We start from the raw sequence: 26,649 nt of genomic DNA, 5'->3' as shown, positions 1-26,649 counted from the left end.
AAAGTAAAAACTATTTCCCCATGCTAATTTTTTCCCCTACTGTTACATTCTCACCTTCTTGTCAACTGTTTGAAATGGGCCATCCTGATATCACTACAAAAGTTTTTTTCTCCTGCTAATAGCCCACCTTAATTGATTAGTCTCATTAGAGTTGGTATGGCTCATCCTGGTTACTGGCACTGGCATTTCATGGAATTTAAGGAGCAAAGTAGTTCATAAAGGAAAATATTTTACTTGCGAATGCATAAATACAACCCCCATTTTCATAAGAGAACCAGAGGGGACCCTGTTAGGTGAGCACACCATCGGCTGGGCACAAATACAAGAGCTGCTTATCTGCAGGGCCTGCGATTGTTCATACCAGGAGAAGGAGTTGGCTGCTCTGTGAAGCAGCATCCTGGCCAAAAGCCTGGCAGCCAGGAAGCGTAGGATTGGCTTCCAATTTGCTTGTGTTATTAGAAGGCATAGGCTGGAGGGCAGCTTTCCCCAAATGAAACGCTAGCAGCTTGGATCAACCACATGAGGAATATTTGAAAAATGATTTTGCAATGTAACGAGCTTAGGGACACTTCTCGGTTCCTGCATCCAAGGGGAGGGTTGGCTGACTTGGGTGCAAGGCAACATACTGTAGGGCTTTGTGCCTCATTTTCAGGTCCTACTGGCAAGCTTAGCATCTGTCAGTACTAACTGGTACAATGCTACTCTCCCTCCTTTCTCCCTGCCTGCCCTGGCTCCCCAACACATGCGCACACACACATGGCATATGGAAGTTTAAAACTGGTGTGTGGGTTACTGCATCTCTTTGGGTCTGGAACTGTGGGTAGCAGAATTCAAGTCTTTCACTTGAACTCTGAGCTGAAAAAAGAAGTGGGTCTGGGTGTAACTTGTTTACAAAGATCCTCTGACTGAATTAACTCAATTACGATATTCGGAACCAGTTAGAGCCATGGATGAAGAATTAAAAGGCATAATTAAGTTTTGTGCAATAACATAGTCCATAGTACTGTCAACCCCAAAGCAGTCAAAAATAATAAGTTAGCCCCTCCCCCCCCAATTGTGATTCATGGATTTTTAAGCCAAACTTTTAAAAAACGATTTAAAAATAAATGCTGGGGTCTTTTTATTTAATTTCTGGTTCCTGAGCCTTTTAAATCACACCTGGTGTACATGTTCAGGTTTTCTCTGCAACCATGTGAGCTAGAAATATTTTTTTAAACAGAAGCTGAGATTGTCACACATTCACAGGCCTGCAGAAGCTGGACCTGTAAGAAAAAAACACCAAATACAGAGAGACTCATAATTTTGAGTTGGCAGCACTGAGTTCAGTTTCTCTGTATAACAGCAAACTTTCTAGTTTCTGAAGAGACGCTTAGGAGGTAATACAGCACCTGTGTCAACTGGCATTACTTGCATTTAACCTGATACAGAGTGTTTGAGTTTGCTTCTGTTCTGCACCACAAACAGATGTGAAAAGTGGTCTGTCTTTATATCTTTTTAAGAACTATCATAAGGTTACAAGGAAACTCTTTTAGTTACATTTGAAATCTCTTGAACCTGCCACATACTTAGGCCTGAGAAATGGTAGAGTTAACTAACTATATTTCACGCAATTAGTGGTCTTGGTGCAATGCACACTGAGAACTCCAACACTCGATGTAACTGTGTTACTCTTTCAATGACTTGTAGTATTTTTGGTGTTAATGAACTACAGAGATGGAGTGGAGAGAAAAAATACGGCATGCAACAGCTGTACTTGCACTGATGTGTTTGCATTTTTCAGGGAAGTGTCAAGTTTTGCATCATGGATCAGTTGTTCCTATCATTTGCACAAGACTTTTAAGTGTTGGTTTTTTGTTTTTGAGTTAATCATTTCAAGAGAAATAATCGAATCATCATAAATGTGGGTGGCAGGGATTTAAAAATTTGACTAGAACTCTTAAATCATTTAGCTATGTTAAATAGCTGATTGTTTGTTTTTTGAAAAGCTTACCCTTTTTCAGAATTTATGACATGGTGGACTAATATTTGTAGCCAGTCTTTTGTGAACTCTATTATTATTATTATTATTTATTATTTATTTTGCATGATTTGAAATACAGATGTGTCAAAATATTGCTGCCTTTGGAAATCTGGCTTTAAATTATGGTACTTGATATAGATCTAAGCCAACAGTTTCACCTCTTACTCCTGTATTTAATGTTGTTTGGAGGTGTTTTCTGCAACAGATTGCAGTCTTGTTCCAACTTGCACTGAATGGGCTCAGAATCTTTTCTGTGTATGCAGCCAGGTGTTCTTTGCCAACTCTAGGAAACTACTTGTGTATTCTCTAGTTGTTGCTAGTAATCAGCATGTCTCCAGTGAGCTACTGACTTGCTATCATGGCAAATGTCATGCAGCATTTATACCATTTAGGTGTTTAGAGAAGTTACTTATAATTTGGGTTACTTACAACTACTTATTCAGTGATCTCGGGTATCCAACTCCTTGAATGGTTTCCCATGCCCATTTCTTACGTGAAGCAGCACACTTCTCATTGCTAATCCAAGTGTTAAGTCATGAATGGTGCACTTAAGGATCCTGCACCATTTAAGCCCAAGCAGGCTTTTGCCATTGACTTGAGTGGGAGTAGGAACAGGTTCTAAGTAAAAAAAACATGAGGTAAAACTGAATGCACGATGAGGTTCATGTTTCAGCAGAGCAGCATTCTTTTAATCAGTTTTCTTCTAAGCTATTTGGAGGAGGATCAGCTAGTCTGTCTAATGCAAGCAGCAAAAGGCATACACAATTATACTACAACTGTTTCAGTGCATCTAATATGGAATTCTGGAGCCACATTTTTAAAGTACATTTCTCCATTCTTGGAGGAAGAGTGTGCAGTATCTTTCCATGAGCTTTTTGTCTTTGGTGGGTTTGTTTGTTTTTTTTTAACAGAAACTCACTATTACTCGGTAGCAGTTACCTGCAGGAGAGGAAATCTCTGGAAGGAAAGTGGAATGATAGAGCTCTGAGACTGTAACTGCAGAGTGGTGAGCATCTGCTTCTAGGCACTGTCCATAGTCAGGTGTGCACTCTGTCTAGTAGTTCAGCAGGGCTGTGTAGAGATTCAGGCCTTGCAGAATTTTTATTTTACCGGGAAGAGGTAAGGTTCTGGTTTCTATAACTTTAACTAATTACAACCTCAGGGAAGATGGATGAAGAAGTCCAGCCTGCTTAGTAAAGTGCTATCTGGCCATCTTATTACACTGAAATCCTTAAAATCAAATTAAGAGTTAGCACAAAACTTCTTCCTATGTCTCCTCCTGTATTTCTCCGAGAATGACCCTTTATGGTAACATATCTTTTTACAGTAGCCTTCTAGATACTTGGTTGTAGAAAATTACCTGATCGTTCCAGTTCAGTGCTGTCTGGGGGTTTTGACTACAACATAATTTACTCTTTGTGCTGGCAGATGTACATCTGCAGTTAGATCAAGGGCCTTGGATGTTAACACTACAGATACTGGCTGAAGCTTGGTACATTATGACAGACACGATTCACCTGTGACCGTCAAAGCGGATCATGTCCATGCTTGTTTATAAATTAGATGATTGTTCCTTCCAAGTGAAAGAAAGAAAGAGAGAATCATTTGAATTGGACTATAAATACCGTATGTGTTGAGATCTGTAAGTGACCCAGAATCCATCTTAGGGAAGAGAGACCCAGGTGATTGTTGGTTTTTTTTGTTTTTTTTTTTAAGTATTTAGGTCAGAGGTGCTTAACCAGAACATAGAAGGGCCATACTTGGCTGCCATAAGATCCTCTAGATTGTCCACTGGGTTTAAAGTGGAATTATGTTAGAAAAACAGAAAAAATGGCACCACCTTCCTCTGGAATTCAAAGAATTTAGTCAGTCTCCACCTGTTTGTTTCAGTGGTGTGTGTTTGGAGTTGGGGTGTTATACCAATAAAATAAAAACCAGCAGGATCTTATTAAAGGGACAAGGCAAAATGCCACATTTATTGTAAATATAATAATAAAAAATATATATAAAACTCACACTGTTGCATTGTTACTTATTCCTTACTTAACTATATATATATATATATACACATTCATTCATACCAGTTCTGCATAGGGGTTATAGTTACCAGCCTGGAAGTTGCTCATGACAGAGTACTGGCCAGGTAGCCTGTACACGAGAGTGGAGCCGAGTCCGTGTCAGATGCGCATCCGATGCTCCTGAAGGGTAGTGGCAGAACTGGAGACTCAAAGTTCTCAGTCCTTAGTGTCCATTTTTATAGGAATTTCTTCCTGTGTCAGTCCGTGGAATTTGTTTTGTCATATTGTTAGTCATGACGGCTCCAGGACGGCTGTCAGGTGCTCATCAGCTTTCTTCATCCTTTGAATTGGTCGGTGGATCCCAGTTTGCCCTCCGGGAGTGGGGGAGTTCCTCTGGTTGTCTCCACCTGGAGTCGTCTTCGGCCAATTGATATTAAATTCCTAGGCTGGCACTTCCCCGATTATTCAAAACCCACCATTCATTCACGAACATTCTTTACTTTAATAAGAACACATTTCTTATTTCACCGGGTATAGTTATTTATTTGAGACTCCCTGTCTCTTAACATTCCTTTGGTATTGACTTTCCTTTAACATACAAAGGTGTTATTTATTTGAGACTCCCCGTTTTTTAACATTCCTGATACAAACTATAGAGGGTGTGAGTCTCTATGTGACATTTCTATGAGCGCCGCTCCAATTAGCGGCTCTTTGTGGGCGTTACAAAAAAGCCTGTCAATCTCCATCACAAAGTATTCATTTGCAAAGTAGAGCCAATTGAACATAAAGTAAAGTTAGTTAAAAAGCGTGTCAATCTCCATTACAACGTATCAGTTTACAGAATAGAGTCAATTGAGCATCAATCTCAATTACAATCAAGGGAAAGCGTCAATTCAGAGAAAGTAGAGTCAATTGAGTGGTTTAGGTTTACAAAAAGAACAGAAGTATTGTGGCACCTTAGAGACTAACCAATGTATTTGAGCATAAGCTTTCGTGAGCTACAGCTCACTTCATCGGATGCATCCGTAGCTCACGAAAGCTTATGCTCAAATACATTGGTTAGTCTCTAAGGTGCCACAAGTCCTCCTTTTCTTTTTGCGAATACAGACTAATACGTTTATACTCTGCTACTCTGAAACCTTAGGTTTACAAGCGTCAATCTTAATAACAAGTGAGAGTGTCAATTTAGAGAAAGTAGAGTCAATTAACGGCTTACAAGGTACTTAGAGTTAATTGACGGTTTGCAAGCTTTAATACAGACATCGGCAGCAGTTATGGGGAATTGTAAATCAATATTGCAGATTTACAATTATGTCAAATAGAAGAATTATAAATGTTATAAGCAGAACATAGGAGAATTACAAATGTTATAAACTGGAGTTGCAAATCAATATTGCAGATTTACAAATATTATAAATCAATATTGCAGGTTTACAATTATTATAAACAGAATCACAAATATTAAGAATATGCCCACAGGGGAAGTGGGGAGCGGAGAGACAGGCTTTAGTCTGGTTAGAACTGCAAAATCATTTACTGTACTGGACGATTGAATTGGACTCTCTTTTACTTTAGAGCATTGCCAGCAGAGTTGATGGCCAAATTCTAATTTCTGAACTTCATTCCTGGTGGTATTAAGACTGATTTTTTTTTTTTTTCCAGATTTTAGGCTCTTTTGCAATGCTGGCTGCTCAGAAAAGTTGTAAACTGAGTAAAATTGATACAAAACTCATTAAAGAGGATAAATATGGTATCCTACAATGTCACTTTCTGGAACACGAGCAGGCATTAGCTTGGTTGCAGGTGTCTTTTTGCCTATAAGAGAAAGGCTGTTATCTGTTGAACTAAAGTTTTCTTGTTGTGTCATGCCAATATGATTATCTTGGTTTAATCTCCTGTTTCAGTCATTTCTAGATTAGGTTGTCAAAGTGAGCAAACTTGGTGATCAGTCACAGGACTGGTCTAATTATACCATCACAGATTTGGAGATTCTGCCTGCCAGATGTTTGTGTCTAAGTGTAAGGAGATGGGATAGGCAAAAAACTCAGAATGTTGTTTTTACAGTCCTCTAAGAAAGGTAGATATCCCAAGCGAAGAGGCCAGTTCACTTCCTACCTCCCAGTAGTTTGAGACTTCTGTCTAGTTTTTGAGGTTTTCATTGGGCTTCCAGTTGTTTATTTCCCCATCTCTAGCCATTTTTCACACTAGTATGACCAGTTGTAGCTGGGGAGTAGGCTCTCTGCCAATGCCTTCTTTTTTCCCCTTCCTCTTCATTCCTTCCTGAGTTAGTGTCCAGCTAGTTTTAGCCACAAGAGTCAAGAATTGCCCTGTAAGCAAGCCATTCTCCATTTTGCCCTCTGTTCTGACTGTCTCTGGCCTACGGGCTGGAGCCTTGGTTGAAGAGAATAGAAACAAATAAGCATTCAAGACTTCAAACTGTGCTTTATGGATGGAAGTTAACTGGGATTAGAATGGTGTGCTCTTGTAGAACCACTGATTGCACATAATGAGATGTGTGCGACAGCTTCAGTGTTTTTTATATTTTTGCTTTATTTTTCTTAAATTCCGTATGCTCTCTCTAGTAATGGAGTGGGGCAGGCAGTGCCTCAGCTTGGTCATGTTTTATTATGTGATTATGTAGTATTAGTAATAAGAATACTTACTGTGGAACTATATTGTAAAAGATCTGTGGAAAGCTAGGACTTCATACACCATGGTATTCAACACTCCATCATGGCAGAAGGAATAGAACTCTGATGCCCCTGCTCTGGAAACATGGGCCGTTACCACTTGAGCACAAGGAGAATAGTCACTAACAGTATATGAGCCGTGACCTGTAGATGAGCAGTTCTGATACCCTCTGATGGAGAGCAGTGGCTCACATGTGCAGTAGAAGGCATTTACTGTAAGGAATTTAGGTTTGGCAAACCTGGGACCTGACCCTGTTGTTCAGGCAGAACTTTCACTAAAGTTTTTGGGAGTTATATATGTATTAAATGGCAGAATTTTGACCACACCCATGGAGAGAAGCTGGGAAGTTAACACGCCTGTCAAAGCTATTGCTGTCTCAGTCAAATCTGGGAAACTGACTTTATAATTGTATAGTCTATTAACTTTTTTTTAAATTTAAAATGAAATCCTATAGAAACTGATGGTACTATCAAATTAGTGCTGATCTGGTGATCTCTTTAACTCTCATGCCAACTCTTCATACCTGGTGCCTATATAGCACTTCACATCTGCAAAGCACCATACAAATGTTAGCCAATTTGCACCACATCCCTGTGAGGTAGATGAGTAGCAGTATTCCCATTTTAAAGATAGGACTGTCAAGACAGTAAGATCCATCTATCCTGCAGCTGTATTGAGGATCCCTCAATATCAGTGAATGGTTAATCAAATCTCCTGGTACATATCCTTATTTTACATGAGGGGAAACTGAGGCACAGAGAAGTTAACTGACTTGCCCAAGGTCCTGTTGGAAGTTTGAAACGAGGCACTATTTCTGTCTCCCAGTCCGTATTTCAGAGTACTGTGCATAGAAGTCATCAGCAGTGTTACGGTTGTGATTTTGTTTCCTTAAATCATTTTATTTTTAGCCTTCCTTTTTTTCTGATTTTAACATTTAACATCCAGGAGGAACTTATTCTCTGTCTTCCAACATGTAAGTTATGGCATTGGCCAAAAATATGTTTTAATGACCATTTTCTTATAAGCTTGTGTAACGCCGACAGACCCTGGTTGTCGGGCGGGATTGAACTGGGGACCTCTGGAGCTTAATGCATGAGCTTCTACCGCATGAGCTAAAAGCCAACTGCCTGTAAGGTAACATGAGTCTGCTCTTCAGCTTTAACTTTCTTGCTAAGTGGTCTTGGTGCTGCTAGATGGGACAGAACACCACACCCAGAAGGTGTGTGGGTTACACTTGCAAAACAGGTTTGACTTGAAGTGAGCGCTTCATTTTGCAAAGTGTTCCCCCCCCCCCCCATACTGGAGATCTTGTGATGAGGTATTTAAAAAAAAAAAATGCTGCCCTGCTTCGTAATGCTAGAGCTTATTCTTCCTTGTCTCTTTTGTAGGTGATGTCTGATTACAGCTGCTTCACATTGGATTAACATTATATGCCTGGTCAATGAACTGTTATTATATGAAGCAGAGCTGAGAGACTGGCACCTCTGCAACATGCATGTGATCTGAAAAATCAGGAATGCAGCACTCTGTTGTGAGAGCCTCTTGCCCAGAGAAGCGCATGCCATTTCTCCTACAAGAGAACAAAGTTAAGGGCTTTTTATCCCATTGACTGTAGCCCGGTCCCAACGGTTGGAGTGTTTCGTGAATCTCACAGATCTGGGATTTCTGTCTCTTTTTGCATCTTTCACGTTGACTCCAAGGCCAGCCCCCACCAGGACTTTTTAGGATTCTAAAGGCTTCTTTTAAATCTGTTAACAAGATGATTGACCTAAGCTTCCTAACGGAGGAGGAACAAGAGGCAATAATGAAGGTGCTCCAACGGGATGCAGAACTCAAGAGAAATGAAGAGGAGAGAGTCAGGTAAGAGACTAAAAATGATCCCAGCCCACACAGAATCTTTGGCTAGTGCAGGAGGCAGCTACCTGCTTGCAAGGAGGGAGAAGCAGAAGGTGTATGGGAAGTTGTTTCTTAGGCCTTTTCTGCACTGGGGGATCCTGTCACTACAGCCATGGGTGTAGTCGCACCAGCACAAGCCCCTACTGTAGACAGGCAGTGTTGCTTTCAGCCACAACTTTCATGGACACAGCTTATCCTGGTTTCAAGCAGGAGTAAGCTGTGCTAGTGCAAACAGAAGCTTTATAGTGGCTTTGGACTGCTACGCAGACAGGTAAGTATGTTTATGGCTGAAATCCACAGTGTAGATCAGCCCCTAGTTTCCTTTGTGATAGAAGAGTTGCTCATGTACTAACTATATTGACTATCCAAGTCAGTTCGGGTGCTATAACAGTTCCCAGAAAAATGGGACAGGGAATTAAAAATCTGAAAAATTGGAATGTTTTATAAACACAAATTTGCATTTGCAACTCTTTTCTGAGGTGGGATTTGAATTTTGCTCTTGAATTGTTCTTAAAAATCCTGGAGATACCAGCTTCTTCCTTTAGTTGATGTTCCTCAGAGACCCATGTTTTATTTAAACACTCTGTAACGACACCAGGGGATGCTGCTCTTCTACCGAGGCCTCTTTCTTGCAAAGCATTCTGAGCGTGTGTATCTCAAATAGGGGATGAGATGGCAGCCTGCTGCCTTGATGTGCAAGCTGCTTCCCTTTCTTCAGCAGAACAGTGCTGCCATAGTTGCTGGTCTACTGCCTCAGTCATCAGTTACTCTGCAAAGCTTTGGGTGGTACACCTGTGTCTGTATATAGCAAAAACAGCGTCGAGATAGGAAACCAATAATTCTAGTGAAATAAGAATCTGGGATGAGAAACTTTTGTAGAAGGGCTAAATTTTAAAGCCATTACAGAATACATTCCTAACAATCTGTTCTTAAATGTCCAGTTCTTAAAGGTGCCTGAAAGGGAAACTTAAACAATATTAACTACATAATGTTGCCTGTCACCTCAGAAATGGATGTTGCTTTTGCATATAGTGAATTAGGGTGGACGTGCTTGTTTGTCCGTGCTTTAGATACATCAGCACTAATCCAATCCTGTGGTGGTTTTGCATGATGCATGCCTCTGGGGGGAAGGAAAAGGGGGGGATTTGGAATGAAAACCAAATCACAAGGGATTGAATGTGTTCAGGGTGGGTTTTGTCCTGGCGCCCAGCCATGGAAGAAGCATCTGGGGAAAGCAGCAATCACCAGAACAGCAAATCCACCACACTGCTGTTTCTAGTGGTCTGAATGTACCATATGAGTCCTGATGCATTTGCAGCATTTTGCTTTTGCCCTGTTCAAGATAGTATGCTTTCATGAGCGTGGCTATATGATGATGTATCCGATAGTATCAGTCGGCATATTTCATTGCAGGTATGGTTTATATCCTCAATAGAAAACACTTTCTCAGAAGCCAGGGTGGGGAAACAGGAAGTTTATGCCTCAAGTTGTCTACCCAGGTCATGAACCTTGACAAACTTAAATTCCTCTTTTTGTAAATAACTGCCTGGTCTTGGTCTTCAGCTGAGTCTGGCTTCATGGCTGTGTAAACTTCACAGATGTTCCTGAAGAGTTGAGATGAAGAATGTCATGTAAACATTACACCTTGACAAAGTGCTGAGGGGTATTTGTGGGTATATAACGGCAGTCTTACACTAATAACTTCTTATACTTCACGTGATCTTTGTGCTGCTAGAGAGAAAATTTTAGGATTGAAAGAGCTACGATAGCAATCTAATCTATCCACATTCTGCATATTACGTGATTGATGATGTCACAGACTGCTTCTCAGAGCTGCTAACTCCCTTTAAAAGGAAATAGCTGTAAAATTACACTGGATCCTGCCTGCACAGTGGATCTCTGCTAGCAGCTCCCACTGTTGCTGGCCCGGAGCTGTGAAGATGCCCGGGGGGAATAATAAGGTGGTCACTAGCAGGCTGCCCCATGCTTTCCTCATCATTCCTTCCCATCTCCCATGTGTTCAGTGCTCGTGGACTACCTGCCTATACTCCTGAACCTCTGGGTAACATTCCCCCAGCCAGCCCTGTGCCACAGTACCACTAGAGCCCCGCCTGCAGCTCTTCCTCAGCTGGCTGGAAACGCACCAAAGAGTTGAGAATGGAGTACGTGCTTTCAGCCCCCCTCCCCCATGCCCTTTCGGAAGCAAGGTATGAGTGGGGCAGGAAGAGGGGGTGGTTGTCTCCCCTGCAAAGCCAAAAGGGAGGGTGGAGGTCTTTCTCCCAAATGGGGTCTGAGCTTTGAGAGGTAGAAAGTTTTCACCTTGTCTGTGTGCGCGAGATGTTCCCCCTCCCCCCATCACCCCATTTGGGGCTGGGGCACAGGCACATTCATGCCACCATGGTCGGGAGTGAGCCAGGAGCATGGAGTTGCGAGCTGAATGAGAGCTCCTAGCGGAGAACTGTCCAAAGACTCGACACTACTTCCCTAAATATACTATTACAGGGGGGAGGGGAAGAAGGAAGCTAACAAAAATAATCCTCCCCCCATAAGAAACAAAATTGGGAGTGAAATTTCAAATCTCTCTCTGCTGTTCCCTGTTCTGGCTAGGGATAGGGAAAGCGATCTTCACAGGGCCAGTGTAGTTGCCACACAGTGTGAGCTGCCATGTCTGACAGTAAAGTGGGTTAAGGACAGAGCTCTGGATTGGCTGCTGCATGATCCCTAACTGCTCCTTAACTATTTTGTGGTTCAGCATAAATACAGCATAGGGATCGTTCAGTAGATTGTAACATACAAAAATATGCTGATGTCCTAAGTTCTAGACTGTGATTTGATGAGGTCATCTGTGGTAGAGTGACTGACCACTGGCACCATGGTGTCTGGAGCAGCAAAATGTGACTGCTTTCACGTTGGGATACACTGTGTGGCTATGTGCCCGTCCTCCCCAGCAGAAGCCCTTGGAATCGCAGGAGATGTTGGCTTTTGCTTTCATTTGTTTACTCCTTCTGTAAATTAAGAAGGAGGCTAATGATATGGAAATTTTGATGTGACAGGAGCTCGGTCTGCAACCACCACCCATTGCACAGTGTGCCAGGGCCAAGTCGCTTAATATTTATCTTGGTGTGGTGCAATCCTAAGGACTCTTATATCATAAAGACCAAAAACAAACAAAGAACTAACAAACCCAACCCCAACTGTGGGCGTGATTCTGTCAAGTACCTCGCAATCTCAACTCTCCCATAACTTTCAGTGCAGGTTAATCATGCTCAGAACTTTGTAGGATTGGGTTTTTTATCCCAGACTTCCTGTGACTGACTTTTCATTCCATTGCTCCAACAGGTTAGATTCTTCGTACTGAAATCTCAGGGTTGCGGGGCGGGGGGGGGGGGGGAGGGAGGGAGAGAGAGAGAGAGAGCGTATGTGGAGTGCTGACTAGCAGGGTAGATTTGATTTAAATCAAATTGTTTTAAATCAAGTCTTCCTGACTAGTGATTTAATCATGGATTTCTACATAAAAGTGCATTCTTCACAACTCAGACATAGATGTAGGTTTCATTTTTAGAAGGTAAACACCAAACATTTTTCAAGTGATTTATTTTGAAAACTTTTCAGATTAAGTTTTACAGCTGTATCAGAAAATATGAATGATTGTTTGGTTATTTCATTTACTAAAGGTAATTGAAGCAGATATTTATGAAGTCATTGGGAGGTGAACTATCTCCAGTTCAACAGGTTAATCATTAATATTTGGAGGATTTTCTTGTCATGCTGTATTAGGAGGAGAACATCACCAGACAGACATTTACATTGTTTTATTTAACTAAAACAATGTTATGTATTCTGGATTTTTTTTTCTTCAACAGCAAACATCTAATATTTTAACAAAACAATCATATGAATTTTTTAATTCAGTTAAACATTCAAGTTTTTTAAAATCAGGTTTGTTTTTGTTAAAATTGTTTAACTAAAATAGTTTAAATGAAATATTTTTTTAAAAAACCAAAAATTAAATTGACTGTGTCAGCCAGGTCAACATGAGAAACCTTAAAATATTGGCTTCTGCAGGTAACTCAGTCGTCTTCACCTTCATTTTCCTGTTCATAATCTGGAAAAGAAAAACAAGCTTTCCTGCTTTTTTCAGGTCCCAAACAATTTCTCAATTTGGAATGAATTAGTCCAAAGGAAAAAAAAATTATTTCTACACCGGCAGAAGAAACTACTGCTATTAAAAGTGAGATTATCACTTCAACGGTCTCTGAATCCAAGTGCTTAAATGTCTTCCCCCAGTTCACTGGTGTGACTTTCTTTAAAACATCATCAGCAAACATATATTTCTTGAATGGTTCACCCTTAGCTCTGAAGTTTATTATAGTTGGCATTATGGAGGGATGATTGCTGAATGTCCACGTCATAGCCAACTCCTCTTCTTCAGCAGTTATGGTTTGACCTTGGTGCCAAGTATTGAGAATATTTGCAAGAAAATGAGCTGGAGATACTGCTTGTCTCATTTGTTTTATTTTAGTGCTTGTAATTTAACTCTGTCATCGCATATTTCTTTTTTTAAGATCTCACTCAGGTCCATCCAAATTTCAACAGGATCAGCAGTAAAACTGCTATTTCCCTGCATTTTGTTCAAGCCTACAGAAATAGGCTTCAGGGTCCTCAGCATGTGCTCAACATTCTCTTCAGCCCAATGTTGAGAACTTTGGCTGTGACAGTGCCATCTATTTTTTTCACGGTTTTGTTCACAAACGGTCATCAGATTAGGCCAGTTCTTGATCTAGTGCTCAAAACCGTCCACTACTGAGTTCCATAGCATGTCTTACGGGAGAGTTAGCTTGGTTCTTCCCACGTTTTTCAGAGCAGCTGCTGCAAAGTGGTTGTTACGGAGTTATTTTGCAATTTCAACAACATTAGCCTTTATTTCTGGAACACTGAAGTCTTTGGCTAGGAGGTGCATCGTATGAGCAATGCAACTGTATGTTATTAGCTTGGGACTCTCTTCACTTTCTTCTAAATAATTTCTTATCTTGAATCCATTTGTAGCATTGTCTGTGACCAAGCTGCGTACTAGACATTTGAATTTTTTTTTCACAGTTTGTTATAGCTTTTACTGCTGCTTCTTGTAAGTATTCTGCTGGGTGCATTTCCTGATGTATCAATTGTTTCTGTAAGGAAGACATTCCCTTCTTCTGTTGTCACACAAGCACATACCACAGGATCATTGTGGACATTGCTCCACCCATTAAGACTCAGGTTAACAATTTTACCCTCTAGACCTTCTGCACATTGCTCAATTTCTCTTTCATACGCTTTATCCAGCAATTTGCCTGCGACATCTGCTCTGTTGGGTGGACTGTATCCTGGTCTTTATAACTGAACCATGTTAATGAAGTGTGGGTTCTCAATAATACGGAAAGGAGAGTTTGTTGCATAAACAAACAGGGCAATTTTTTCATCAGTTACCACTTTTTGTAATCTGCTGGTTCTTATCACAAACTTATCTATGATTGTCTCTGGATGATGGAGATTTTTTTTTTTGCTACAGGGGATATACTGTGGCTATGTGACATACATGATGTGACTGAAACACAATAATTGGCAGATAACTCTGAAACTTTAGAAAATGATGGTGATCTTGAAGGTGGATAGTCTTCAGAATCCTGTATGTTGAGGATGGATTCTCCTAAACAAAAGTCAATGCAGTTATTTAATTATTATTACCATACTGCTTATTTACTATTACTCATTGCCTTCACCGACACTCAGTACTACTTTAAAGGTGAAATTGTAAAAGGAAGGTCTGCCTATTTCAGCTGTTTATTTTTTATCACAACTGCATCTAAAATGATAGTACCATAGAGTAACAACTATAATTTTTGCTCAAACATGAGAATTCAAGAATAGTCGAGAAGGAAGACAGGCAGTCCTTAAGAAAGAAGTATGAAATAAAAAAAATGTACCAACCTGAAGATCCTGCATGTTCAGACATGTTTCTTTCATCATCTTCAACACGGTTCCTCCTGAGAAGGAACACTTCTCATGATGTTTCATTCGGGCAACCAGGCCTTGCATTTCTTTGTGGAACTGTTTCCATTTTGCATGCATGTCTGTCTTACCCACAGGTAGAGGAACTTCATTAAAATATTCCCAAACTGGGTTTCTTTTATGGCCTGCTGCCATTATAGGTTTTCCCTTCTAGTGAGAGAATGGTATGGTAGATCTCAAATCAATGAAGGCTACACTCAGAAAGACCTCAAGACTTCTGGAATATGCTGCTCAAACAGTTTCACTTTTGTTTCTACTGCCTCTCCCTCCCTACTCACATTTATCTCCAGACTTCTTCTCCTTGTCCAGATCTATTCCGCCCCCAACACTCTTCAATTCATTGAACCTTTTGAAACTTTGCACTTTTAGAAAGAGGTAAGGGATTGACAGAGGGACAATAGTGTTGAGGTCTGTTGTTTCTCACCTCTATATTTTATTTATTTAAAAACATTTTTGCTGTTAACAAGTAACAGCCATGTTAGTCTGTCTTTGCAAAAAGAAAAAGAGTACTTGTGGCACCTTAGAGACTAACCAATTTATTTGAGCATGAGCTTTCGTGAGCTACAGCTCACTTCATCAGATGCATACCGTGGAAACTGCAGAAGACATTATATACACACAGAGACCATGAAACAATACCTCCTCCCACCCCACTGTCCTGCTGGTAATAGCTTATCTAAAGTGATCATCAAGTTGGGCCATTTCCAGCACAAATCCAGGTTTTCTCACCTTCTGCCCCCCCCCCCCGCCCCAAACTCACTCTCCTGCTGGTAATAGCCCATCGAAAGTGACCACTCTCTTCACAATGACAGGTTTCAGAGTAACAGCCATGTTAGTCTGTATTCGCAAAAAGAAAAGGAGTACTTGTGGCACCTTAGAGACTAACCAATTTATTAGAGCATAAGCTTTCGTGAGCTACAGCTCACTTCATCAGATGCATATCGTGGAAACTGCAGCAGACTTTATATATACACAGAGAATATGAACCAATACCTCCTCCCACCCCACTGTCCTGCTGGTAATAGCTTATCTAAAGCGATCATCAGGTGGGCCATTTCCAGCACAAATCCAGGTTTTCTCACCCTCCACCCCCCACACAAATTCACTCTCCTGCTGGTGATGTCACTTTGGATGGGCTAACTCTTTACACAATGTGCATGACAATCAAGTTGGGCTATTTCCTGCACAAATCCAGGTTTTCTCACATCCCCCCCACCCCCATACACACACAAACTCACTCTCCTGCTGGTAATAGCTCATCCAAACTGACCACTCTTCAAGTTTAAATCCAAGTTAAACCAGAACATTGGGGGGGGGTAGGAAAAAACAAGAGGAAACAGGCTACCTTGCATAATGACTTAGCCACTCCAAGTCTCTATTTAAGCCTAAATTAATAGTATCCAATTTGCAAATGAATTCCAATTCAGCAGTTTCTCGCTGGAGTCTGGATTTGAAGTTTTTTTGTTTTAAGATAGCAACCTTCATGTCTGTGATTGCGTGACCAGAGAGATTGAAGTGTTCTCCGACTGGTTTATGAATGTTATAATTCTTGACATCTGATTTGTGTCCATTTATTCTTTTACGTAGAGACTGTCCAGTTTGACCAATGTACATGGCAGAGGGGCATTGCTGGCACATGATGGCATATATCACATTGGTGGATGTGCAGGTGAACGAGCCTCTGATAGCGTGGCTGATGTTATTAGAGCCAGAAGAGTTCCCAGAAGTTACCTACTACAGGACAGGCCTAACAAAGAAAATAACAGAACGCCACTAGCCGTCACCTTCAGCCCCCAACTAAAACCCCTCCAACGCATTATTAAGGATCTACAACCTATCCTAAAGGATGACCCAACACTCTCTCAAATCTTGGGAGACAGGCCAGTCCTTGCCTACAGACAGCCCCGCAACCTGAAGCAAATACTCACCAACAACCACATACCACACAACAGAACCACTAACCCAGGAACTTATCCTTGCAACAAAGCCCGTTGCCAATTGTGCCCACGTATCTATTCAGGGGACACCATCACAGGGCCTAATAACATCAGCCACGCTATCAGAGGCTCGTTCACCTGCACATCCACCAATGTGATATATGCCATCATGTGCCAGCAATGCCCCTCTGCCATGTACATTGGTCAAACTGGACAGTCTCTACGTAAAAGAATAAATGGACACAAATCAGATGTCAAGAATTATAACATTCATAAACCAGTCGGAGAACACTTCAATCTCTCTGGTCACGCAATCACAGACATGAAGGTCGCTATCTTAAAACAAAAAAACTTCAAATCCAGACTCCAGCGAGAAACTGCTGAATTGGAATTCATTTGCAAATTGGATACTATTAATTTAGGCTTAAATAGAGACTTGGAGTGGCTAAGTCATTATGCAAGGTAGCCTGTTTCCTCTTGTTTTTTCCTACCCCCTCCCCCCCCCAATGTTCTGGTTTAACTTGGATTTAAACTTGAAGAGTGGTCAGTTTGGATGAGCTATTACCAGCAGGAGAGTGAGTTTGTGTGTGTATGGGGGTGGGGGGGATGTGAGAGAACCTGGATTAGTGCAGGAAATAGCCCAACTTGATTGTCATGCACATTGTGTAAAGAGTTGTCACTTTGGATGGGCTATCACCAGCAGGAGAGTGAATTTGTGTGGGGGGGTGGAGGGTGAGAAAACCTGGATTTGTGCTGGAAATGGCCCACCTGATGATCACTTTAGATAAGCTATTACCAGCAGGACAGTGGGGTGGGAGGAGGTATTGGTTCATATTCTCTGTGTATATATAAAGTCTGCTGCAGTTTCCACGATATGCATCTGATGAAGTGAGCTGTAGCTCACGAAAGCTTATGCTCTAATAAATTGGTTAGTCTCTAAGGTGCCACAAGTACTCCTTTTCTGTTAACAAGTATGTATCTCTGGATGCACAAATCCACAGTTTGAGGACTGCAAAACTAAGCATCTCTGATGGTATCTTCTAGACTGAGCACTGAGTCCCATTGGGTAGATAGAAAGATTAACCTACAGAATCCCCTGGAGCCCCATAAGATTGGGTCCCTAATCCATGAAGTATTGGAACTCATTTACAAAATTTTTCTTAAACATTACATGAATATATTGTCTCATACTATAGAATTAGGATTTATAATCTCTATTCTGTGAGGAGATATCTTTGAGCTATAATGTATCTTAATGTAAACTATCTTTAGATTGCTTTTTTCCTCAAAAACATTTTATCAAAAAAATCCGATTTAAATTAAAAAAATCTGATTTTTTTTAAAATCATTGGTTTTTATCCACCCTGCTGCCTAGTGAAAGACTGAACTGCACTATGTGTACTGCACTAAGTTAACAGCCAATTGTACATTGTAATGTGCTAGAAATTAATGTGCACATGCAACTTCCATCCTAATAGATCCCTAAGCTTCTGACAGATGAAATGCATACAGTACAATTGAAATGCAGTCACATTTGGGATATGGATGGCAGTGTTTAAGGGATACATTGCATGCTGCACAGCGGGCAGAGATAGCTTTGAATGACAAATCACAATGTTCACAGGTAGCCACAAACTGGGTGTGTCTCATTTTGTGGGTGCCCAACTTGAGATCCTGGCACTGAGCACACACCGCAGCAACTGAGGTCCATGGGGTCTGTGATTTGAACATATGAAGTAGTCCTATATAATGCTATTTATTCTGTGTTTAAAAAAAAAACAAAAAAAAAATCAAACCACAAAACTGGTTCTAGGTGTCTCAGATTGAGCACCCAAAATTAGTGGATACTTAATCTCTCAGCCTTCATTCCCCATCTGTAAAATGGGGATAATACCACTTCCCTCATATCACAGGGCACCCTTGTTTCTCTATCTATGCTTTAGAAACATCAGCTGTAATCCTGGGGTAGTTTTGCATGATGCATGCCTCTGTGGGGGGAAGGAAAAGTAGGGATTTGGAATGAAAACCTTATTACAAGGGATTGGAGTGCCCAGGAACACAGCCATTGAAAGAGCATCTGTGAAAATAAATTCATTTGTTTGTGAAGCACTCAGATACCATAGTGATGAGTGCTGTAGAAAAGCCTATGAGGAAATTAATAATTCTGTCTTCAGGATTTAAATAGTGCGCAGTAAATGAGGCCTAGGGCCATACATTGAACAATGAGGCTAAAATGAAATACAGTAGAACCTCAGAATTATGAACACCTTGGGAATGGAGGTTGTTCGTGACTCTGAAATGTTTGTAACTCTGAACAAAATATTATGGTTGTTTAAAAAGTTTACAACTGAACCTTGACTTAACAGTTTTAAAACTTTACTATGCAGTAGAAAAATGCTTATTTTAACTATCTTAATTTAAATGAAACAAACACAGAAACAGTTTCTTTACCTTGTCAAAATCACAGAGCTATCTCATTTGCACCAGCCAAATGGAAACTGAGTCTCAATGACTCTGTTTGCAGAGCGGTTACATACAATCCCTGATCTGGAGCCTTGAGTACTGATCATAAAACCTTTGGGCTTAGCTACAAATGCAGTCCCAAAGAAGTAGCAGTTTATACAGGTTATATAAACTTATGCAGACTGAAGAGGAATGTTCATGCACAGCTTAATGTTTAAACAGTTATTCATGTGCTTTGCAAATGTTCGTAGCTGTCTTCTGCCTTAAAGGTTTATTGCTGAAGGTACAAAAATATTCTCAATAGATATATCTTCACCCTGTTGGCTAACACATCATTTGATCCCCTGCCTCTGACATCCTCATCTTCTGTTCTTGAATTATTTTGGTCCCACAGACTAGGTAACATTTTGCAAGTGCCTATGTGTTTTAGACTCCTAATTCCCATTTTCACAAGTGATTTCACCCTGGCACGTAAATCCCATTGATTTACACTCCCATGTGCCTAAATCACTTGACAATGGGACTTGAGTGCTTTTGAAAATTTCACCCTGTGTCTCTGTTTGGTACTGCTGTTGCAGGAGAGAGATTCTGACAGGTATTTCTAGAAAAAGTGGTTGCTATTTAAAAAGCCAGCATTTGCCAGCAGTTACGACACACTTTCTTCCTGTGCCTAGAACAGAACACATCAGTGACACATGTTCACTTTTTAATGGTGAACCCTTTTTGGGTCGAAGAGCTGTTCATATATAAATATTTATTGTTGCAAGAGCTCCCAAAATGTGCTAAGCATGATACAAACTGATGGAAAGCAACAGCCCCTGTCTGAAGTTTAAGGCAGGTGAGGGTAGAGGGGATAAAGAATACAAGCCAGGTGATCAGGGTGGTGGTTGTCACATATCTTGTTAGTTCTGTGATTGTTTTTAATACTGTGAGGGCAGTAGTGGGGTGAAGGGGATGAGTTAAGACAGAGACTGAGGGGTTTGGAAGTGAATGGTGCTGTATAAGTACAAAGGCCTGCTCACTGCTCACTTTGTTCTCATGTGCAGGATCATCTGTAATAGTGAACCATGCAGCAGTGCCTAGCACCTCAGTCCATAAAAAACAGGACCAGAATATTGTGGAGAACTCCTTGAAACTGGGGTTTGCTATATGGTTGAGTGTTCTGCCTCAATGTCCTGTCTCACTGTGAAATTGTGATTTTTCAGGATAAACGCTTAAAAGGAAAGCAGTTTGTAGGTGGATACTAGCATTTGTCAGCCTTATCACTTTTCATCACTCCAGCCAGCTGCAGGAGTGCCCAGAGAAGTTTGTGCCATGAGCTGTCAAATGTCTAGTTAAATCCACAAAAATATGGACCACTTTCCCATTATTCTCCAGCACTTTCTCACTTAACACATGCAGATGGAATATTTGCTCCACTATACCTCTTTTGGGTCTAAAACTGTCTTATTCTTCAGCCAGAAAGTTCTCTCTCGTGGACACAATTCTCTTCAAGACGATGCACTGCAGTATTTCTCTAGGGTCTTGTGACCAGGGTCACGGGGGAGCTTCACTGAGATTGCTCAATCAGGGCAATCTGCAAAGAATGGGGCAACTGTGGTTATTCTAATAGTTAGATTCACCAAGCCAGCAACAAAACAGCTTCTACAATACTTTGCTGTTTACCCAGAACCCAAAAAAAAAACCAGCTCCCTTAAAGCAATCCAGCCTTGGGCTTCCACCCAGACCATCCAAGACAAATAGAGTGAGGATGATTTAAAATCGTATTCACCATGTATCAAGTTCTACCCATCCCAAGGGATCAGGCACATTACCCACCAGGTCAATGAATATTTCAGATCATACCCAAGTACACTCTGATAGCCAATTCTTATGAACGAAACTAAGACTTCTTAAAAGAAAAGAGAGAGAGTATTGTGGTTAAAAGGTCATTATTCCTACAGATATGAATAAAGTTTCCCAGGTCAGTTTCATAGTAGAAATGGTGAGCTGCTGAATTGAAAAAAAAAAAAAGTCCTTTCCAGAATCAGTTAATCAAGTTATAGTCCAAACAGGCAGTCCATGTCAAATATCAGGGTAATCCAAACTAGATCTGGATACCTCAGTCTTGAGGCTTAACCTTCCCCTGATGAAGCTTAAACAGATTGTCACAAGAGAAGGTGCAAATAGTGGAGGAAGGTGAGAATTTAGATCTAAAGATATAACATGAAAAGACAGACAATGGTGTCATCTAGGTCCGTTGAAAAAGTGAAGATATTCCTACCCAAATCTGAGGAGACACTGGAGTGTGTTGAGCACTTCAAATACCTGGGTTGTATGACTCCAAGGGATGCAAAGCATCACTTAGAGACCTGAGAAGGGTTAAACGCAACGGGCTAGTTATTTACTTATTTGTTTAGCTTTGAAGGTATTTGCAGCCAGTTGCTCTTTGTGAATTTATGTATGTAGTTTGCATACTTTGATTAAATTGGTAATGGAATATTATTAATTAAAGGGGCCCGCCTACGTTCTTTCACAGGGGGCCTCAAAATGTCTTGCTGTGGCTTGGCTGGTGGGCAGCTCCAGATGCAACACCAATCTGGTTCCTGGTCTCTCTGTTTTTGCTTGAAAATTTTATCATGATCGCACACATTTGTGAAGAGTTGAATTAGCCTATTCTGTGGTGACCATGGCTGCAATGCCATTGTAGACTCCTATTACAATTAATGAGGGGAAAGTAACTAGTCAGAGAATACAAAGATGGGGCACTGTATAAATGAAAAGGTCAAGCACCTAACCTATACTACTGTGTATATACACTCCTCACTGCACCCACTACTGAAAGGCCATCATATCTCTAGCAGTGGGCAGCAGCTAGGTGAACTGACACTTAGCACAGTGCTCAGAAGTAAAAGAGAAGAAATGTCTTGGCCAGGGCACTGAGGCCATCTCTCTCTTCATGAGAAGAGTGACATGAAAACTCTTAAGTAGGTATAAAACAGATGAGGGTAAGGCCTTGTCCACAAGACTTTTAACCTATAAATTCTGGTTCTTTATCTTGGAAAGTTTAAGGACTGCGTTGACCCTGCTGGGGTTCAAACACACCATTTAAAGGAACCTGGCTTTCACCAGCCTGATAGTTAGGCAACAAAAACATCCCACTCCAACTACCATGCCCAGATGCCAGAAATTCAGACACCATTGACTTTCAAATTAAATAAGCCTTTGAGTTCACAAAGTAACCTAGTGGCATGATTGAAGCTCAAGAGAATAGTAATGCACCATGATCACATGTCATGCATGTTTTGGGAAAGGATCACAGAACATGATCAAAGTTTATGCTTGAGAGCACTTTTGGAGAGTAGCAAACACATAAACCATGATCTCTGAAATGTAGTTAATTGGACTGTTTAGAGAAGGCTCCAGGTGAATTTGAGGACCGTTTATATCTTGTAGGCTGTCTGCTTAAGTAACTTCGTGAACCAAATTTCTTCAACAGAGAATGAAAGGTGGGATTTTTCATATTTACTTAGGGGAGCTGAATGCCCAATTCTCATTAATTGTATTCCCACAGTGAGTTCCCTTCTAAGATTTTATTCATGCTTTTCTTTGATTTGTTGTGCAAAATTGCCCCGGTGAAAGTACATGTCCAATGTGAAAATCAGGCCCCTGTCTGTACATAGTGTCTATTCAGCTTGGGGACAAAAATGATCTAGTTCTTAAGAATGTGTAAGGGATAGTAGTACTTGTAAGACTGCTATGAAAAGTATTCAGATGAGTTGAAACTGAAATGTGCACTCTCCAATAAAGAAGCATGATGCGCTATGCAGCATGTAAAGTTGAATTGCTTGCTTTGAAGACTTATCCGAAACTCTCTTCTGAACAGACTATTGAAGGTTTTTCAGTGATGCATTTACACTGTGAGCTGCTTGGGCAGGGACCTCTCTTCTGAGTTTCTGTGTATGCTTTTTGGCACTATATAAATAAATAATTAATTGTTTAAATCAACCAAGTACTCCAATATAAAATGGGGTTAAATCTAGGCAAATTGTTTTATTTTTATTAATTTCATGTTTAAACTTGTTGAAATCTAGCTACATTTTGAAACACTTCAATGTTGAAACAAAACATTTTAACTCCTTTTTGGGTGTTTTTCTCCCTCTGGCTGAAACCATTTGCTGAATTTGACCCAAATTTATGAATAGCGCTGGTCGAATAAACTATTTGTCCAGAAAATTTGCCCAGCTCTACCCAGGGCCCAGCTCACTTCAGTGGGAGTTCTGCTTGATGAAAGACTGAGCAAGGATTTCATGAGTGGATCTATGACGACTGCATTTTTAAAGCAGACGTTCTGCCTAATCTAGTAGGAGTAGGAAGAAGGATGAAGCAGCAGGAAAACTGACTGTTAGCTTTTTAATACCACTGCTGTATATTTTCCCCATCTATTATATAGCCTTCAGTACTGAAGAGAGCCAGTGTCCCCTTTTTTTTTCCTTCCTTCCCTTTTTGGTCATTCTTATCTGACCTAGTATTTCCTATCCATAGCTACTGTGCCTGACATTATTTTGTTCACACAAATAAGTGCAATCTTTTTCCTTTTTGCAGGCATTTACCAGAAAAAATTAAGAATGACAATCAGCTAAAGAATATGAGCGGGCAGTGGTTTTATGAAGCAAAGTCAAAGAGGCACAGAGATAAAATACATGGAGCAGATATCATTAGAGCATCAATAAGAAGGAAACCCACAACAATAGGTAAGTTTACTTCAGGGATCCTGGTATAGTGACGATCCGCTTAGTTAGCGCACCAAAGATATTTTGCATCTTTGAAGGTGCTGTACAAAAATAATGCAATCTCCTCCTGAGCAAGAATTGGAGTAGAAGAGGTATGTTTGCTGTTTATTGTGTGAAGTACATTCTTCTGTCAATACATCCTGTTAATACTAACTAGAAATGTGGATGGGAAGGATTGTCTTATGCTTACAGAATTGGACCCTTTCACTGGGGTTCTGTTCCTAGCTCTGCTGACAGCTCCTTGTGTGACCCTGAGCATATCACAAGGGCTCAAATGACCACTGATTTGGGATGCCCCAGCTTTTGGGTGTTCAACTTGTGACCCCTGAAGTCTGGTGCTTTTTATTTGTGGTAGGTAATCAGAGGTGCTTCAACTGGAATTCCTAAAACAAAGAGAAATACAGGGGACCAGAAATGGGCAAGAAGAAACCTCTTTGCATTCTTTCTCATTTAGAACTGATAGTCCATAACATTTCAGATTGTGTGTTTAAGCTCTAGGTAAAGAGTTTTCTCTATGTCTAACATAAAGTTCTGTGTCGGCCACCATGCAACTTGAAGGAGCAATCATTTATTCACAAGCATGCAATTACTTGAACCGGCAAGGTTACGTATTAGGACATTCAAAACTGGCTTAAATCTGACTTGTAAACTACACAGAATTGTTTAGCTCCAATGACTCATAAAGTGATTAAACAATTTCCCTCACAGCAATGCTCTGTGAAAATGTACACCTGAATGTGGCACTTCTATTTCTGCACACTGAGAATTAATCTTGTTTTCAGGAGTACTGCAGAAGTACAGAAGGCCATATAAAAATGTTCCTAAAACTTCATGGAATGCTTTGTGACTTCAGCAAAGTAGGATTTCTCCTCCCCCTCCAAAAGAAAAAAAAAGCCCAACCAAACTCAATTGTATGATCACCGTTCAAGTTTTCACATACTAGTTTGTATTTCTTCTACTGCATTGGTTCTCTGTAGGTTCCATCCAGGGACAACCTCCTTCCTGCCCCTCCCAAATACACCAATTAGCTGGGGTTCCAGGACCCCAATTTAGCAATATAGGAAGGGGGCAAAATGGTCCTACCACCTTGACTCATGTTAATTGAGAACCCATGTTTTACAGAACCCTCCTTTTCATTTGACCACCAAATATTGTGGGGTTAAGACTCCTCATTGTACTGACATTACATTCAATGAGCCTTTAGCTGCTGTAAGAAATACAAGAACACCGCTGCTAATTCATTGGTTGCAGGATATTTTACCAATTAGAATTGCTTTAACATTTAGGACTCTTGGTGCAGTGGATATTACAATTGGGGATGATAAAATGAGAACCCCACACACTTATTTACTCTAGATGTCTTGATGTACCCTTACCTGTAATCCTAGTACAATGTGTTTGTGAAATAATTTTAAAACCTATTGCAACTACTTGCCTGTATTTACCTGCAGTGGAAACCTACATGAACATAATGAGAGATAACTTTTGGTCTTGTTTCCTATTTTAGCTGAGCAGAGTCGGAACAAATCAGATAAAACAAAGAACAGTTGGGTGAATAATGTCAATAAGGAAGTTTCTGTCCCAGCAGAGCTATCTGGTATCAGGGAAGAGATAGAAGAAGGGGACGTGAAATCCAATCAAAGGTAAGAAAGCGTTCTCTGAGATGGAGTCAGTAACTTGACTTTTTGTGTATTAATTAGGGCTGCGTATAATTTGTGACTCGTGTGTTTCCTTTTTCAGCATTTCACATAAATATTTCTGGCATTTAATGCAAGGGGACTTTCAAGCCCTGAAAACATCACATTGTCATCAAATTGCAGTGGTCTGCCAACACTTACTCAGACTAGCCTGGAAATTCACATCTGCAGTAGCTTGACATGTTATGGTTTGTGCATTCAGATGTTCCTGGAAGCACCATGACTGCCATCTTTGGCAACTTTCACTCTGAGGAGACAAGCCAGGGGTTTATAAAACACAGTCTCACACGTGTTCACGTAAACACACACCATAGGACAGGTGGAGACTGGAAGCTGCCTTGGATGTATGCAGTCTGGGTTGATTTCCAGAAGTGACTCAGGGATCTTCCATTCTCCAGTTAGGATAATGGGCCAAACTGAGGTGCCAAGGTCGTGGCAGCCACAAATAGCAGGGTAGCAGCCACTGGATTTTTCCATTGAGCGTAACAGATAGTAGGAGGTGGCTTAATTGAGAGCAGTTTCCTGTTACTTTGGTGCTGCTAGCATGACTGTGAGCAGATTTGGGGCTAGATCAGGAGTATAGAATACTCAATCTGATACCAGCACCCTGAGACTTCTGGACCAATGGTGAAGCAGTTCCCAGGATAGAGTTTTTTCCATTGAGAACATCCTGTCCAAGACATTCACAAAATTAGACAGGTTGAGAATCCCCGATAATTTCAACTGTCATGGTAAAGCCTGGAGAGAGGTGGGCTCGGAGATGCCCAGGACCTGACTTATAGCGGTATAGACGACTTGTCAGTTTTTTTGTTTTTTGGTTTTTGTTGTTGTTGTTGTTGTTGTTGTTAAATCATCTCCACCTATTCCATTGATAGCTGGAAATGAATTGGAATGATCATTGGAGTGAAAGTGAAATATACTCTCTTTGTGAGACACCCACAGAATGCAGTAATCCAGTTCAGAGGTGACAGGAACGTGCAAAGCTGTAGCACAGAGGTCCCCAAATGGTGGGGCGTCCCCCAAGGGGGGCACAGAGGAATGTTCAGGGCGTATGTGACGGGGGCCTGGGCCAGCCCCCCGAGGGGGGGGGGGGCGCAGAGAGGGAGT

General features: G+C 40.8%; 1 protein-coding gene across 5 annotated transcripts in view; it reads left to right on the top strand.

Annotated features, from left to right (window-relative positions):
• SYTL2 (synaptotagmin like 2) overlaps positions 1–26,649 on the top strand; it is an 81,511-nt gene that overhangs the window by 15,791 nt on the left and 39,071 nt on the right. For all 5 annotated transcript variants that reach the window (XM_073336014.2, XM_073336024.2, XM_073336041.2 and 2 more), the window contains 3 exons: positions 8,118–8,589; positions 23,658–23,806; positions 25,353–25,488. In XM_073336014.2, the coding sequence (XP_073192115.1) occupies positions 8,489–8,589; positions 23,658–23,806; positions 25,353–25,488 (386 nt within the window). In that variant the 5' untranslated portion in view covers positions 8,118–8,488. The remainder of the gene's footprint in view (positions 1–8,117; positions 8,590–23,657; positions 23,807–25,352; positions 25,489–26,649) is intronic.

The sequence above is a fragment of the Lepidochelys kempii genome, chromosome 1 (genome assembly GCF_965140285.1).
Source record: "Lepidochelys kempii isolate rLepKem1 chromosome 1, rLepKem1.hap1, whole genome shotgun sequence".
Lineage (NCBI taxonomy): Eukaryota > Metazoa > Chordata > Testudines > Cheloniidae > Lepidochelys > Lepidochelys kempii.
Note: the sequence above shows the minus strand (reverse complement) of the source record. Positions and strands in the feature narration are given on the sequence as shown.